This window comes from Pan troglodytes, chromosome 11 (assembly GCF_028858775.2).
Source record: "Pan troglodytes isolate AG18354 chromosome 11, NHGRI_mPanTro3-v2.0_pri, whole genome shotgun sequence".
Classification (NCBI taxonomy): domain Eukaryota; kingdom Metazoa; phylum Chordata; class Mammalia; order Primates; family Hominidae; genus Pan; species Pan troglodytes.
Genome location: NC_072409.2, coordinates 93417018 through 93435159, shown reverse-complemented (window position 1 = coordinate 93435159; position 18142 = coordinate 93417018). Strand labels below are relative to the sequence as shown.

Below are 18142 nucleotides of genomic sequence, written 5' to 3'. Positions count from 1 at the left end.
AACAAAGCCAAATGTCCAGCAACGATAGACTGGATTAGGAAAATGTGGCACATATACACCATGGAATACTATGCAGCCATAAAAAAGGATGAGTTCATGTCCTTTGTAGGGACATGGATGAAGCTGGAAACCATCATTCTCAGCAAACTATCACAAGGACAAAAAACCAAACACCACATGTTCTCACTCATAGGTGGGAATTGAACAATGAGAACACATGGACACAGGAAGGGGAACATCACACTCTGGGGCCTGTTGTGGGGTGGGGGAAGGGAGGGGAGATAGCATTAGGAGATATACCTAATGTTAAATAACGAGTTGGTGAAGCACACCAACATGGCACATGTATACATATATAACTAACCTGCACATTGTGCACATGTACCCTAAAACTTAAAATATAATTTAAAAAAAAAAGCTTCAGCGCATTGGGAGGCTGAGGCGAGTGGATCACCTCAGGCATTGGGAGTTCGAGACCAGCCTGACCAACATGGAGAAACTCCATCTCTACTAATAAAAAATTAGCCAGGCATGGTGGCACATGCCTGTAATCCCAGCTACTGGGGAGGCTGAGGCAGAAGAATCTCTTGAAGCCGGGAGGTGGAGGTTGCAGTGAGCCAAGATTGCACCATTGCACTCCAGCCTGGGCAACAAGAGTGAAACTCCGTCTCCAAAACAAAAACAAAAACAAAAGCAAACAAAAGCTTCAGAACAGGAATGAAAGGAAGTAAAGTTCACTTGGAAGAGGGCCAAGCAGAGGCTTGAGAGATCAAGTGTGCAGTTTGACCTTTTGACTTGGGGTTTTATACTTTGGCATACCTCTGAGGTCTTGCATTATTTCTCCCCTGATTTTTCCTGTAGGGTGGGCTGTATGCACTTGCAGTGGCCTGCCAGCACTTGGGAAGGGAGTATGTGCAGTGTGTTTACTGGAGTTTTACGCATGTTCACTTGAGGCATTCTCCTCTAGTATTCCTAGAACGAGGTCATGTAACAGTTGACCTCTGCCATTTTGCCTCTTAATGCACATGCTTGAGCCCACTTGCCCAACTCCTGAGATCTTATTTGGATGCTGCTGATCATCAGTTTCAGGTTTTTTCTATCTATTGGGAGACTGCCTTACCCTGGTTCCAGCTGCCACCAATTATTATTTTAGCGAGGCCTTTCAACAACTGCATAACCATCACTTGATGGTTGCCTAACATTCCCAGTGGGGATGGGAGGGGGCCTCTCCCTCCCTGCTCATGCCTGACTAGTTACCTATTGTCATATTATTTGGAAACGGAATCAAGTGTTTCAAGTGACAATAAAAATTGCCATTGAGCTTTGTTTCAGGGTACCAACTTCTGTCATTTCTTAGCATTGTAAGTCAAATTTCTTAGATCCTTTCTTTAGTAATACAAGGTACAAATAAATAAATTGTCACTCCGTTGTAGTCCCAGCTCTGTGGCTAAGTATGTGACTTTGGCTAAGCTGACTAACATCTCTGGAATCGAGCATATTATTTGTTAAATAAAATGGTTATACTAAGTGGTTTTCTAACGCCTTTTACAATTCTAAAATTCCACAATTTTTATTCCTACTGAATAATTCTTGCACTTGACATATTTGATTGTAAGTGATATTACAAGAAACTCTGCTTGATTATTCAGTGTAAATGATAAAGAAAGTTAACTCTTAATACTTTTTTAAAAAAATTATACTTTAAGTTCTGGGGCACATGTGCAGAACATGCAGGTTTTTTACATAGGTATACACGTGCCATGGTGGTTGGCTGCACCCATCAACCCGTCATCAACATTAGATATTTCTCCTAACTCTATCCCTGCCCTAGCCCCCCATCCCCTGACAGGCCCCAGCATGTGATGTTCCCCTCCCTGTGCCCATGTGTTCTCAATGATGAACTCCCACTTATGAGTGGGAACATGGGGTTTTGTTTTCTGTTCCAGTGTTAGTTTGCTGAGAATGATGGTTTCCAGCTTCATCCATGTCCCTGCAAAGGACAAGAACTCATCATTTTTATGGCTGCAAAGTATTCCATGGCATATATGTGCCACATTTTCTTTATCCAGTCTATTGTTGATGGGCATTTAGGTTGGTTCCAAGTCTTTGCTATTGTGAACAGTGCCACAATAAACATACATGTGCATATGTCTGTATAGTGGAATAATTTATAATCCTTTGGGTATATACCCAGTAATGGGATTGCTGGGTCAGGTGATATTTCTGGTTCTAGATCCTTGAGGAATTGCCACACTGTCTTCCACAATGGTTGAACTAATTTACAATCCCACCAACAGTGTAAAAGCATTCCTATTTCTCCACATCCTCTCCAGCATCTGTTGTTTCCTGACTTTTTAATGATCGCCATTCTAACTGGCATGAGATGGTATCTCATTGCGGTTGTGATTTGCATTTCTCTAATGATCAGTGATGGTGAGCATTTTTTCATATGTTTGTTGGCTGCATACATGTTTTCTTTTGAGAAGTGTCTGTTCATATCCTTCACCTACTTTTTGATGGGGTTATTTTTTTCTTATAAATCTGTTTAAGTTCTATGTAGATTCTGGATATTAGCCAGATATTTGTCAGATGGATAGACTGAGAAAATTTTCTCCCATTCTGTAGGTTGCCTGTTCACTCTGATGATAGTTTCTTTTGCTGTGCAGAAGCTCTTTAGTTTAATCAGATCCCATTTGTCAATTTTGGCTTTTGTTGCCATTGCTTTTGGTGTTTTAGTCATGAAGTCTTTGCCCATGCCTGTGTCCTGAATGGTATTGCTTAGGTTTTCTTCTAGGGTTTTTATGGTTTTAGGTCTTAAATATTCCATACTCATGGATAGGAAAAATCAATATTGTGAAAATGGCCATACTGCTCAAATTAATTTATAGATTAATTGCTATCCCCATCAAGCTATCATTGACTTGCTTCACAGAATTGGAAAAAACTACTTTAAATTTCATATGGAGCCAAAAAAGAGCTCACATAGCCATGACAATTTTAAGCACAAGAGCAAAGCTGGAGGCATCATGATACCTGACTTCAAAATATACTACAAGGCTACAGTAACAAAAACAACATGGTACTGGTACCAAAACAGATGTATAGACCAATGGAACAGAACAGATGCCTCAGAAATAATGCCACACATCTACAACCATCTGATTTTTGACAAACCTGACAAAAACTAGCAATGAGGAAAGGATTCCCTATTTAATAAATGGTGTTGGGAAAACTGGCTAGTCATATGCAGAAAGCTGAAACTGAATCCCTTCCTTACACCTTATACAAAAATTAACTCAAGATGGATTAAAGACTTAAACTCTTTATACATTTAAGAAATATTTATTGAAACTCTACTATATGTTAGGCATTGTGCTAAGAGCTAGGTAAAGTGAGTGCACTAAAGTAGATACATACTCTTCTGCCTTCAGATATGTTATGTTCTAGTGTATGTGACAAGAACTTAGAAAAATAATTATACATTAAGTGTTAAAAAGGAAATAACAAGGTGAGACTGAGACAAGTGGGGATGGAAGGGAAGTATGTTATATAAGGTAATAGGGGCAACTTTGCAGATTTTGATTTCCTTGGAAATCACAGTCACTAGAAAAACCACACTGACTATTTCTGCTTATTTATGTCCTTGCATTCTGTTGCAAGGAGAGGATAATGGTATGGGAGAAATATGAGGTTTGATTTCAGAAAAGGTTAGTGAAAACATGTTTTTGCCTTGTGCTTACCATACAAGGTGTCTTGGAGAAATTTGTTTTTTTCGCTGGACTTGTTTCCTTCTCTGTTGTAATGCTTATTATAGAGGTACTTACTCACCAAGCTGCTAAGAGGTACAACAGTTGTTATCAGAATGCCAAGCCAAGTATTTAAATATGCTGATAGGACTGCATTTGATAACGGCACTTAGCAGATCTTTATTGGTTCTGCATATGTCAAAAGCTAGAATTCCTTGACGTGACTTAGCCAGTTTAGTCTATGATATTAGAATGTCTGCATCTATAAATATGTAAGCCAGACTTAGGCTTTCAAAGATGCTGATGAAGAGCTACAGCCATTTTTACTTTGAATGGAACAGAATGATTTTTGTTGTAACTATTATGAAGTCAAATTTATAAACTTGTGAGAATATGTGGTGGAGCTATCCAGCTAGGTAGTCTTGGTTTCATCCTGGTGGGTTCAGCGTTCTCTAAACACACACTAGTGTTGCAGCTGCTGTGTTGTTAGGCAATGTTATTGGTTTTAGGATGTTGGACAAATACCTATCAAATGATATGCACAGAGGATTGCATGACAAATATCTGATTTCAAAGATGATAGGAAACATGAAAGCAGGGGCCCAACACTTATATACAGATGAGTACATCTTATAAGTTACAGGTATTTATCTGGTTGTCTTAAGCAAATGTTCATTATGGCCATCAGTTTACACGTTGGTACTCAGCTGTACCTTTAGTGATATTTCCTTCTATTCATCCTTCTTTATTCCCGGTATAATCATTCTAAGATAATGTTGGTGTTAAGAGGTCAAAAGCGGGATTCTATCAAATGCTCTGAAATATGCAAAAATATGGTTTACATTTTCTAAAACATGCTTGAGAGGTTCTAACATCTATTGATTTTTTGAAGGTATCTGTTACACACAGATACTAAATCCTAGCCCTATATATTACTGTAGAAGGTATTTAAAAAACTGATGAAATGACAAACAAAAGATTGAATCAGCTATATACCAGGAATTATGCTAAATTATTTTACATTAATTCTTAATTTCTTAATTGCTCTATTTCTAATATTTCTACCAACTCTGTATAGCCTCCCAATTATTCTTCAAAGTGACCCAACCTATCATGTCTTTAATTATCATTACATGCTTAGTTTTTAAAGTTGCTTTTTCCTGTTCTTGATCATCACTTGTGCTAGTGTTCTTTGCTTTCAAACTGTCTTCAGAATAAGTCAACAGATATTGTGGCAGCTTCTCAAATACAGTAAGTCTCAAGCTAAGTAGGTCATTCCTAAGTGTTCTCAATCCTCCAGTAAAAGTGTTCTTTTTCTCAGTTTCTCTACTTTTGTCTCTGATTTATAAAATTTTTCCTTGTGTGTCAGTCTGGAACATTCAAAGTCATTTTGGTTTCTTTTCTTGTCTTCGCGTTCTTTATCAAATCTGTTCCTAGATTCTATTTTTCCTATCAATTACATCTTTAATTTACCCATTTCTTTGTTCTTCTCAATCCATAACTTAGAGCTTCAAAATCTATTTCCAAATTATTTTTCAGTGAACACTCTTGCCTTTCCTTGTTGTTTCTTTTCTTTTTCTTTTTTTTCATTTATTTTATTTTATTTTATCTTATCTTATTTTATTATTATTATACTTTAAGTTTTAGGGTACATGTGCACAATGTGCAGGTTAGTTACATATGTATACATGTGCCATGCTGGTGTGCTGCACCCATTAACTCGTCATTTAGCATTGGGTATATCTCCTAAAGCTATCCCTCCCCACTCCCCTAACCCCACAATAGTCCCCAGAGTGTGATGTTCCCATTCCTGTGTCCATGTGTTCTCATTGTTCAATTCCCACCTATGAGTGAGAATATGCGGTGTTTGGTTTTTTGTTCTTGCGATAGTTTACTGAGAATGATGATTTCCAATTTCATCCATGTCCCTACAAAGGACATGAACTCATCATTTTTTATGGCTGCATAGTATTCCATGGTGTATATGTGCCACATTTTCTTAATCCAGTCTATCATTGTTGGACATTTGGGTTGGTTCCAAGTCTTTGCTATTGTGAATAGTGCCGCAATAAACATACGTGTGCATGTGTCTTTATAGCAGCATGATTTATATTCCTTTGGGCATATACCCAGTAATGGGATGGCTGGGTCAAATGGTATTTCTAGTTCTAGATCCCTGAGGAATCGCCTCACTGACTTCCACAATGGTTGTACTAGTTTACAGTCCCACCAACAGTGTAAAAGTGTTCCTATTTCTCCACATCCTCTCCAGCACCTGTTGTTTCCTGACTTTTTAATGATTGCCATTCTAACTGGTGTGAGATGGTATCTCACTGTGGTTTTGATTTGCGTTTCTCTGATGTTCTGTTTCTTATACTTAAAATACCCTCCTTTCTTCTCTAAGTACATGTACGTATATTCATCTTCCCAACTCACTTAATTCTATATTCTTTTCAGACGATTCTCATCCATCTAAATCTCTGCTTTCTGTAACTGAATCCCGAATCTTCAATGTGAGACTATGTAGTTTAATCCCTTCTTAAGTCCTTATTTCAATTTTGTATTCTCAGATATAATCTCCATAAAGTGAGGAACTGTACTTCTTCTGTATCCCTTTGATATAAAGAGAAGCATTAGGATGTGTTAGATGTTTATCAAACATTTATGGGTTGACCAAAGGGCTTTCTCAAGACTGTGAAGAAAAAGTAAGAAATATCTCCACACCTCAATGTTAGTCCTCACTTTTATTCAGTGTGGTGTGCAGTTAAAAACATAAAGTTTGGAATGAGGTATATTTCAGAATTTGTATCTTGACTCCACTACTTGCCCAAGGGAATTAAATGTTTTAAGCCTAAATTTTTTATTTGTGAAATGAGGATAATTGTATCAACCTCCTGCTGTTGTTGCAAGGGACTAAATGAGATAATAATACAAAATTGCTGACCAACATTTGCACATTACTAATACTATACCTGAATAATTTACATGGATATCTAATTTAATGCCTACAGTGATCTTTTGCAGAACACTGAGGCATGGGGCTATTATCCTCTTCATTTTACAAAGAAACTAAAGTATAGAGATTAAGCGATTTGCTCAGGATTATAAAGTTCACAAGCAGTGGGATAGGATTTGAACCCATCATTAAGTTCAAAATATATGCTCCCGACCAGTAAACTATAATATGTATTAGCATTGAACATAATGTCCAGCTCACATTGAGTATTCACTATATGATAGCAGTTTTATTAGCATGAAGAATGTGTTTGCTTAACATTTGAGTGCTTGCTAATGAATGAATGAAGGAATAAACACATTCTAGTCTGTCATTCTTTTATTAACACAGACATTCATAAACTCTGTACTGTTTAGCAAGATTTTTCTTTTCTAGTAATATATTCTTCAGTAAATGAGACAATTAGGGAATTCCTCATTATCAGTCCTGTGGTCAAATTATAAGTCAAACATACCCTTATTTATCCACACCTCAACATTATAGCACCAAGAATAAGCAACCAACTTTATAGCACTAAGAATAAGTATCCCATATCTTCATTTGGTTTCTCAAATAGGAAATACTTAGGCAGTAGTGTCTTAAGTCTTGGTGGTAGAATTAACTAATATAACTACCTTGAGAATGGTAATTTTACCACTCCAAGTTTTATTCTCCCTATTCCAAAAAAATTCTTTGTTTTATTAGGTTATTATTTCTATTGTTTCTCCCAAAGATTTTCAATTAGGTCTAAATGAGGTAATCACATGTATTCTTATTTTTGAAACAAAGAAAGAACCCCTATGGGAACATTAATTTAGTTTTCAAGTATTTTAATAATTCAAGTTGTTTATTATCTGTCTCCACCAACATTTTATTTCTTTGTTTCTTCTAACGGAAAGCTTTTTCCTTTTTTTTTTTTTCCTGAAAACAATGTGCAACATTCTTAGAGGAGGGCTGGCTTATTTATTTATTTATTATACTTTAAGTTCTGGGAATGTGCAGAATGTGCAGGTTTGTTACATAGGTATACACGTGTCATGGTGGTTTCCTGCATCCATCAACCCGTCATCGACATTAGGTATTTCTCCTAATGCTATCCCTCCCCAGGCCCTTCACCCCAGACAGGCACCAGTGTGTAACGTTCCCGCCCCTGTGTCCTTTTGTTCTTATTGTTCAACTCCCACTTATGAGTGAGAACATGTGGTTTTCTGTTTTCTGTTCCTGTGTTAGTTGGCTGAGAAGAATGATTTCCAGCTTCATCCATGTCCCTAGAAAGGACAAGAACTCATCCTTTTTTGTGGCTGCATAGTATTCCATGGCATGTGTGTGCCACATCTTCTTTATCCAGTCTATCGTTGATGGACGTTTGGGTTGGTTCCAAGTCTTTGCTATTGTGAACATTGCCACAATAAACATACGTCTGCATGTGTCTTTATAGTGGAATGATTTACAGTCCTTTGGTTATATACCTAGTAATGGGATTGCTGGGTCAAGTGACATTTCTTGTTCTAGATCCTTGAGGAATTGCCATACTGTCTCCCACAATGGTTGAACTAATTTACAATCCCACCAACAGTGTAAAAGCATTCCTATTTCTCCACATCCTCTCCAGCATCTGTTGTTTCTTGACTTTTTAATGATCGCCATTCTAACTGGCATGAGATGGTATCTCATTGTGGTTTTGATTTGCATTTCTCTAATGACCAGTGATGATGAGCATTTTTTCATATGTTTGTTGGCTGCATGCATGTCTTCTTTTGAGAAGTGTCTGTTCATATCCTTCACCCACTTTTTGATGGGGTTGTTTTTTTCATGTAAATCTGTTTAAGTTCTTTGTGGATTCTGGATATTAGCCAGTTGTTTGTCAGATGGATAGATTGTGAAAATTTTCTCCCATTCTGTAGGTTGCCTGTTCACTCTGATGGTAGTTTCTTTTGCTGTACAGAAGCTCTTTAGTTTAATTAGATCCCATTTGTCAATGGGATTAGGCAACAATCCCGCGGTCACACAATTAACCCAAGTCAATAGAAACCGGCGTAAAGAGTGTTTTAGATCAATCCCCCTCAATAAAGCTAAAATTCACCTGAGTTGTAAAAAACTCCAGCCGATACAAAATAAACTACGAAAGTGGCTTTAACACATCTGAACACACAATAGCTAAGACCCAAACTGGGATTAGATACCCCACTATGCTTAGCCCTAAACTTCAACAGTTAAATTAACAAAACTGCTCGCCAGAACACTACGAGCCACAGCTTAAAACTCAAAGGACCTGGCGGTGCTTCATATCCCTCTAGAGGAGCCTGTTCTGTAATCGATAAACCCCGATCAACCTCACCACCTCTTGCTCAGCCTATATACCGCCATCTTCAGCAAACCCTGATGAAGGTTACAAAGTAAGCGCAAGTACCCACGTAAAGACGTTAGGTCAAGGTGTAGCCCATGAGGTGGCAAGAAATGGGCTACATTTTCTACCCCAGAAAATTACGATAACCCTTATGAAACCTAAGGGTCGAAGGTGGATTTAGCAGTAAACTAAGAGTAGAGTGCTTAGTTGAACAGGGCCCTGAAGCGCGTACACACCGCCCGTCACCCTCCTCAAGTATACTTCAAAGGATATTTAACTAAACCCCCTACGCATTTATATAGAGGAGATAAGTCGTAACATGGTAAGTGTACTGGAAAGTGCACTTGGACGAACCAGAGTGAAGCTTAACATAAAGCACCCAACTTACACTTAGGAGATTTCAACTCAACTTGACCACTCTGAGCCAAACCTAGCCCCAAACCCCCTCCACCCTACTACCAAACAACCTTAACCAAACCATTTACCCAAATAAAGTATAGGCGATAGAAATTGTAAACCAGCGCAATAGACATAGTACCGCAAGGGAAAGATGAAAAATTATACCCAAGCATAATACAGCAAGGACTAACCCCTGTACCTTTTGCATAATGAATTAACTAGAAATAACTTTGCAAAGAGAACCAAAGCTAAGACCCCCGAAACCAGACGAGCTACCTAAGAACAGCTAAAAGAGCACACCCGTCTATGTAGCAAAATAGTGGGAAGATTTATAGGTAGAGGCGACAAACCTACCGAGCCTGGTGATAGCTGGTTGTCCAAGATAGAATCTTAGTTCAACTTTAAATTTACCTACAGAACCCTCTAAATCCCCCTGTAAATTTAACTGTTAGTCCAAAGAGGAACAGCTCTTTAGACACTAGGAAAAAACCTTGTAAAGAGAGTAAAAAATTTAACACCCATAGTAGGCCTAAAAGCAGCCACCAATTAAGAAAGCGTTCAAGCTCAACACCCACAACCTTAAAAAATCCCAAACATACAACCGAACTCCTTACACTCAATTGGACCAATCTATTACCCCATAGAAGAGCTAATGTTAGTATAAGTAACATGAAAACATTCTCCTCCGCATAAGCCTACATCAGACCAAAATATTAAACTGACAATTAACAGCCCAATATCTACAACCAACCAACAAGCCATTATTACCCCCACTGTTAACCCAACACAGGCATGCCCACAAGGAAAGGTTAAAAAAAGTAAAAGGAACTCGGCAAATCTTACCCCCCCTGTTTACCAAAAACATCACCTCTAGCATTACCAGTATTAGAGGCACCGCCTGCCCGGTGACATATGTTTAACGGCCGCGGTACCCTAACCGTGCAAAGGTAGCATAATCACTTGTTCCTTAAATAGGGACTTGTATGAATGGCTCCACGAGGGTTCAGCTGTCTCTTACTTTCAACCAGTGAAATTGACCTACCCGTGAAGAGGCGGGCATAACATAGCAAGACGAGAAGACCCTATGGAGCTTTAATTCATTAATGCAAACAATACTTAACAAACCCACAGGTCCTAAACTATTAAACCTGCATTAAAAATTTCGGTTGGGGCGACCTCGGAGCACAACCCAACCTCCGAGCAATACATGCTAAGACCTCACCAGTCAAAGCGAATTACTACGTCTAATTGATCCAATAACTTGACCAACGGAACAAGTTACCCTAGGGATAACAGCGCAATCCTATTCCAGAGTCCATATCAACAATAGGGTTTACGACCTCGATGTTGGATCAGGACATCCCGATGGTGCAGCCGCTATTAAAGGTTCGTTTGTTCAACGATTAAAGTCCTACGTGATCTGAGTTCAGACCGGAGTAATCCAGGTCGGTTTCTATCTGTTCTAAATTTCTCCCTGTACGAAAGGACAAGAGAAATGAGGCCTACTTCACAAAGCGCCTTCCCCAATAAATGATATTATCTCAATTTAACACCACACCAACACCCACTCAAGAACAGAGTTTGTTAAGATGGCAGAGCCCGGTAATCGCATAAAACTTAAAACTTTATAATCAGAGGTTCAATTCCTCTTCTTAACAATATACCCATGACCAACCTCCTACTCCTCATTGTACCTATCCTAATCGCAATAGCATTCCTAATGCTAACCGAACGAAAAATTCTAGGCTACATACAACTACGCAAAGGTCCCAACATTGTAGGCCCCTACGGACTATTACAGCTTTTCGCTGATGCCATAAAACTCTTCACTAAAGAACCCTTAAAACCCTCCACTTCAACCATTACCCTCTACATCACCGCCCCAACCTTAGCCCTCACCATCGCCCTCTTATTATGAACCCCCCTCCCCATGCCCAACCCCCTAGTCAATCTTAACTTAGGCCTCCTATTTATCCTAGCCACCTCTAGCCTAGCCGTTTACTCAATCCTCTGATCAGGGTGAGCATCAAACTCGAACTACGCCTTGATCGGCGCATTATGAGCAGTAGCCCAAACAATCTCATACGAAGTCACTCTAGCCATTATTCTACTATCAACGCTACTAATAAGTGGCTCCTTCAATCTCTCTACCCTTATCACAACACAAGAGCACCTGTGACTAATCCTGCCATCATGACCCTTGGCCATAATATGATTTATCTCTACACTAGCAGAAACCAACCGGACTCCCTTCGACCTTACTGAAGGAGAATCTGAATTAGTCTCAGGCTTTAACATCGAATATGCCGCAGGCCCCTTTGCCCTATTTTTCATAGCCGAATACATAAACATTATTATAATAAACACCCTCACTGCTACAATCTTCCTAGGAACAACATACAATGCGCACTCCCCTGAACTCTACACGACATACTTTGTCACCAAAGCTCTACTTCTAACCTCCCTGTTCCTATGAATTCGAACAGCATATCCCCGATTTCGCTACGACCAACTCATACACCTCCTATGAAAAAACTTCCTACCACTCACCCTAGCATCACTCATGTGATATGTCTCCATACCCACTACAATCTCCAGCATTCCCCCTCAAACCTAAGAAATATGTCTGATAAAAGAATTACTTTGATAGAGTAAATAATAGGAGTTCAAATCCCCTTATTTCTAGGACTATGAGAATCGAACCCATCCCTGAGAATCCAAAATTCTCCGTGCCACCTATCACACCCCATCCTAAAGTAAGGTCAGCTAAATAAGCTATCGGGCCCATACCCCGAAAATGTTGGTTATACCCTTCCCGTACTAATTAATCCCCTAGCCCAACCCATCATCTACTCTACCATCTTTGCAGGCACACTCATTACAGCGCTAAGCTCACACTGATTTTTCACCTGAGTAGGCCTAGAAATAAACATGCTAGCTTTTATCCCAGTCCTAACCAAAAAAATAAGCCCCCGCTCCACAGAAGCTGCCATCAAATACTTTCTCACACAAGCAACCGCGTCCATAATTCTCCTAATAGCTATCCTCTCCAACAACATATTCTCCGGACAATGAACCATGACCAATACTACCAATCAATACTCATCATTAATAATTATAATAGCAATAGCAATAAAACTAGGAATAGCCCCCTTTCACTTCTGAGTTCCAGAAGTTACCCAAGGCACCCCCCTAATATCCGGCCTACTCCTCCTCACATGACAAAAATTAGCCCCCATCTCAATTATATACCAAATCTCCTCATCACTGAACGTAAACCTTCTCCTCACCCTTTCAATCTTGTCCATTATAACAGGCAGCTGAGGCGGACTAAACCAAACCCAACTACGCAAAATCCTAGCATACTCCTCAATCACCCACATAGGCTGAATAATAGCAGTTCTACCATACAACCCCAACATAACCATTCTTAATTTAACTATTTACATCATCCTAACTACTACCGCATTTCTGTTACTCAACTTAAACTCCAGCACCACAACCCTACTACTATCTCGCACCTGAAACAAGCTAACATGACTAACTCCTCTAATTCCATCCACCCTCCTCTCCCTAGGAGGCCTACCCCCACTAACCGGCTTCTTGCCCAAATGAGTTATCATCGAAGAATTCACAAAAAATAATAGCCTCATTATTCCCACCATCATAGCCATCATCACTCTCCTTAACCTCTATTTCTACCTCCGCCTAATCTACTCCACCTCAATTACACTACTTCCTATATCCAATAACGTAAAAATAAAATGACAATTCGAACATACAAAACCTACCCCCTTCCTCCCTACACTCATCATCCTTACCACGCTGCTTCTACCCATCTCCCCTTTCATACTAATGATCTTATAGAAATTTAGGTTAAACACAGACCAAGAGCCTTCAAAGCCCTCAGTAAGTTACAATACTTAATTTCTGCAACAACTAAGGACTGCAAAACCCCACTCTGCATCAACTGAACGCAAATCAGCCACTTTAATTAAGCTAAGCCCTTACTAGATTAATGGGACTTAAACCCACAAACACTTAGTTAACAGCTAAACACCCTAATCAACTGGCTTCAATCTACTTCTCCCGCTGCAAGAAAAAAAAGGCGGGAGAAGCCCCGGCAGGTTTGAAGCTGCTTCTTCGAATTTGCAATTCAATATGAAAATCACCTCAGAGCTGGTAAAAAGAGGCTTAACCCCTGTCTTTAGATTTACAGTCCAATGCTTCACTCAGCCATTTTACCCCACCCTACTGATGTTCGCCGACCGCTGACTATTCTCTACAAACCACAAAGATATTGGAACACTATACCTACTATTCGGCGCATGAGCTGGAGTTCTGGGCACAGCCCTAAGTCTCCTTATTCGGGCTGAACTAGGCCAACCAGGCAACCTTCTAGGTAATGACCACATCTACAATGTCATCGTCACAGCCCATGCGTTTGTAATAATCTTCTTCATAGTAATGCCTATCATAATCGGAGGCTTTGGCAACTGGCTAGTTCCCTTGATAATTGGTGCCCCCGACATGGCATTCCCCCGCATAAACAACATAAGCTTCTGACTCCTACCCCCTTCTCTCCTACTTCTACTTGCATCTGCCATAGTAGAAGCCGGCGCCGGAACAGGTTGGACGGTCTACCCTCCCTTAGCAGGAAACTACTCCCATCCTGGAGCTTCCGTAGACCTAACCATCTTCTCCTTGCATCTAGCAGGCATTTCCTCTATCCTAGGAGCCATTAACTTCATCACAACAATCATTAATATAAAACCTCCTGCCATAACCCAATACCAAACACCCCTCTTCGTCTGATCCGTCCTAATCACAGCAGTCTTACTTCTCCTATCCCTCCCAGTCCTAGCTGCTGGCATCACCATACTATTAACAGATCGTAACCTCAACACTACCTTCTTCGACCCAGCCGGGGGAGGAGACCCTATTCTATATCAACACTTATTCTGATTTTTTGGCCACCCCGAAGTTTATATTCTTATCCTACCAGGCTTCGGAATAATTTCCCATATTGTAACTTATTACTCCGGAAAAAAAGAACCATTCGGATATATAGGCATGGTTTGGGCTATAATATCAATTGGTTTCCTAGGGTTTATTGTGTGAGCACACCATATATTTACAGTAGGAATAGACGTAGACACACGAGCCTATTTCACCTCCGCTACCATAATCATCGCTATTCCTACCGGCGTCAAAGTATTCAGCTGACTCGCTACACTTCACGGAAGCAATATGAGATGATCTGCCGCAGTACTCTGAGCCCTAGGGTTCATCTTTCTCTTCACCGTAGGTGGCCTAACCGGCATTGTACTAGCAAACTCATCATTGGACATCGTACTACACGACACATACTACGTCGTAGCCCACTTCCACTACGTCCTATCAATAGGAGCTGTATTCGCCATCATAGGAGGCTTCATTCACTGATTCCCCCTATTCTCAGGCTATACCCTAGACCAAACCTATGCCAAAATCCAATTTGCTATCATGTTCATTGGCGTAAACCTAACCTTCTTCCCACAACACTTCCTTGGCCTATCTGGGATGCCCCGACGTTACTCGGACTACCCCGATGCATACACCACATGAAATGTCCTATCATCCGTAGGCTCACTCATCTCCCTAACAGCAGTAATATTAATAATTTTCATGATTTGAGAAGCCTTTGCTTCAAAACGAAAAGTCCTAATAGTAGAAGAACCCTCCGCAAACCTGGAGTGACTGTATGGATGCCCCCCACCCTACCACACATTCGAAGAACCCGTATACATAAAATCTAGACAAAAAAGGAAGGAATCGAACCCCCTAAAGCTGGTTTCAAGCCAACCCCATGACCTCCATGACTTTTTCAAAAAGATATTAGAAAAATTATTTCATAACTTTGTCAAAGTTAAATTACAGGTTAAACCCCGTATATCTTAATGGCACATGCAGCGCAAGTAGGTCTACAAGACGCTACTTCCCCTAACATAGAAGAACTTATCATCTTTCATGACCATGCCCTCATAATTATCTTTCTCATCTGCTTCCTAGTCCTGTACGCCCTTTTCCTAACACTCACAACAAAACTAACTAATACTAGTATTTCAGACGCCCAGGAAATAGAAACCGTCTGAACTATCCTGCCCGCCATCATCCTAGTCCTTATTGCCCTCCCATCCCTACGTATCCTTTACATAACAGACGAGGTCAACGACCCCTCCTTTACTATTAAATCAATCGGCCATCAATGATATTGAACCTACGAATACACCGACTACGGTGGACTAATCTTCAACTCCTACATACTCCCCCCATTATTCCTAGAACCAGGCGATCTACGACTCCTTGACGTTGATAACCGGGTGGTCCTCCCAGTTGAAGCCCCCGTTCGTATAATAATTACATCGCAAGATGTCCTACACTCATGAGCTGTCCCCACATTAGGCCTAAAAACAGACGCAATTCCCGGACGCCTAAACCAAACCACTTTCACCGCCACACGACCAGGAGTACACTACGGCCAATGCTCAGAAATCTGTGGAGCAAACCACAGTTTTATACCCATCGTCCTAGAATTAATCCCTCTAAAAATCTTTGAAATAGGACCCGTATTCACTCTATAGCACCTTCTCTACCCCTCTCCAGAGCTCACTGTAAAGCTAACCTAGCATTAACCTTTTAAGTTAAAGATTAAGAGGACCAACACCTCTTTACAGTGAAATGCCCCAACTAAATACCGCCGTATGACCCACCATAATTACCCCTATACTCCTTACACTATTTCTCATCACCCAACTAAAAATATTAAATTCAAATTACCATCTACCCCCCTCACCAAAACCCATAAAAATAAAAAACTACAATAAACCCTGAGAACCAAAATGAACGAAAATCTATTCGCTTCATTCATTGCCCCCACAATCCTAGGCCTGCCCGCCGCAGTACTGATCATTCTATTCCCCCCTCTACTGGTCCCCACCTCTAAATATCTCATCAACAACCGACTAATTACCACCCAACAATGACTAATTCAACTGACCTCAAAGCAAATAATAACTATGCACAACACTAAAGGACGAACCTGATCTCTCATACTAGTATCCTTAATCATTTTTATTGCCACAACCAATCTTCTCGGACTTCTACCCCACTCATTCACACCAACCACCCAACTATCTATAAACCTAGCCATGGCTATCCCCCTATGAGCAGGCGCAGTAGTCATAGGCTTTCGCTTTAAGACTAAAAATGCCCTAGCCCACTTCTTACCGCAAGGCACACCTACACCCCTTATCCCCATACTAATTATCATCGAAACTATCAGCCTATTCATTCAACCAATAGCCTTAGCCGTACGTCTAACCGCTAACATTACTGCAGGCCACCTACTCATGCACCTAATTGGAAGCGCCACACTAGCATTATCAACTATCAATCTACCCTCTACACTCATTATCTTCACAATTCTAATTCTACTGACTATTCTAGAAATCGCCGTCGCCTTAATCCAAGCCTACGTTTTTACACTTCTAGTGAGCCTCTACCTGCACGACAACACATAATGGCCCACCAATCACATGCCTATCATATAGTAAAACCCAGCCCATGGCCCCTAACAGGGGCCCTCTCGGCCCTTCTAATAACCTCCGGCCTAGCCATATGATTCCACTTCTACTCCACAACACTGCTCACACTAGGCCTACTAACTAACACATTAACCATATATCAATGATGACGCGATGTAATACGAGAAAGCACATACCAAGGCCACCACACACCACCCGTCCAAAAAGGTCTCCGATACGGGATAATTCTTTTTATTACCTCAGAAGTTTTTTTCTTTGCAGGATTTTTTTGAGCTTTCTACCACTCCAGCCTAGCCCCCACCCCCCAGCTAGGAGGACACTGACCCCCAACAGGTATCACCCCACTAAATCCCCTAGAAGTCCCACTCCTAAACACATCTGTATTACTCGCATCAGGAGTGTCAATTACTTGAGCCCATCACAGCTTAATAGAAAATAACCGAAACCAAATAATTCAAGCACTGCTTATTACGATTTTACTGGGTCTCTACTTCACCCTCCTACAAGCCTCAGAACACTTCGAATCCCCCTTTACCACTTCCAATGGCATCTACGGCTCAACATTCTTTGTAGCCACAGGCTTCCACGGGCTCCACGTCATTATTGGATCAACTTTCCTCACTATCTGCCTCATCCGCCAACTAATATTTCACTTTACATCCAAACATCACTTCGGCTTTGAAGCCGCCGCCTGATACTGGCACTTCGTAGATGTAGTCTGACTATTTCTATATGTCTCCATCTACTGATGAGGATCCTACTCTTTTAGTATAAGGAGTACCGTTAACTTCCAATTAACTAGTTTTGACAACATTCAAAAAAGAGTAATAAACTTCGTCCTAATTTTAATAATCAATACCCTTCTAGCCCTACTACTGATAATTATTACATTCTGACTACCACAACTCAACGGCTACATAGAAAAATCTAACCCTTACGAATGTGGTTTCGACCCTATATCCCCCGCCCGCGTCCCCTTCTCCATAAAATTTTTCCTAGTAGCCATCACCTTCCTATTATTTGACCTAGAAATTGCCCTCCTATTGCCCTTGCCATGATCCCTACAAAC

General features: G+C 40.4%; 1 protein-coding gene and 3 pseudogenes across 1 annotated transcript; all 4 read left to right on the top strand.

Moving 5' to 3' along the window:
- Nucleotides 1-9523: 9523 nt before the first annotated feature.
- Nucleotides 9524-11077, top strand: MTRNR2L14 (MTRNR2-like 14). Its single transcript, NM_001193578.2, is given in 1 exon segment — nt 9524-11077. A coding segment is annotated over 1 exon segment (75 nt). The 5' UTR covers nt 9524-10474; the 3' UTR covers nt 10550-11077.
- A 40-nt stretch (nt 11078-11117) lies between these two features.
- LOC129136090 (NADH-ubiquinone oxidoreductase chain 1-like) lies at nt 11118-16136 on the top strand (annotated as a pseudogene).
- LOC129135919 (cytochrome c oxidase subunit 2-like) lies at nt 15427-16136 on the top strand (annotated as a pseudogene).
- A 232-nt stretch (nt 16137-16368) lies between these two features.
- On the top strand, nt 16369-17833 carry LOC129135920 (ATP synthase subunit a-like; annotated as a pseudogene).
- Nucleotides 17834-18142: the final 309 nt, after the last annotated feature.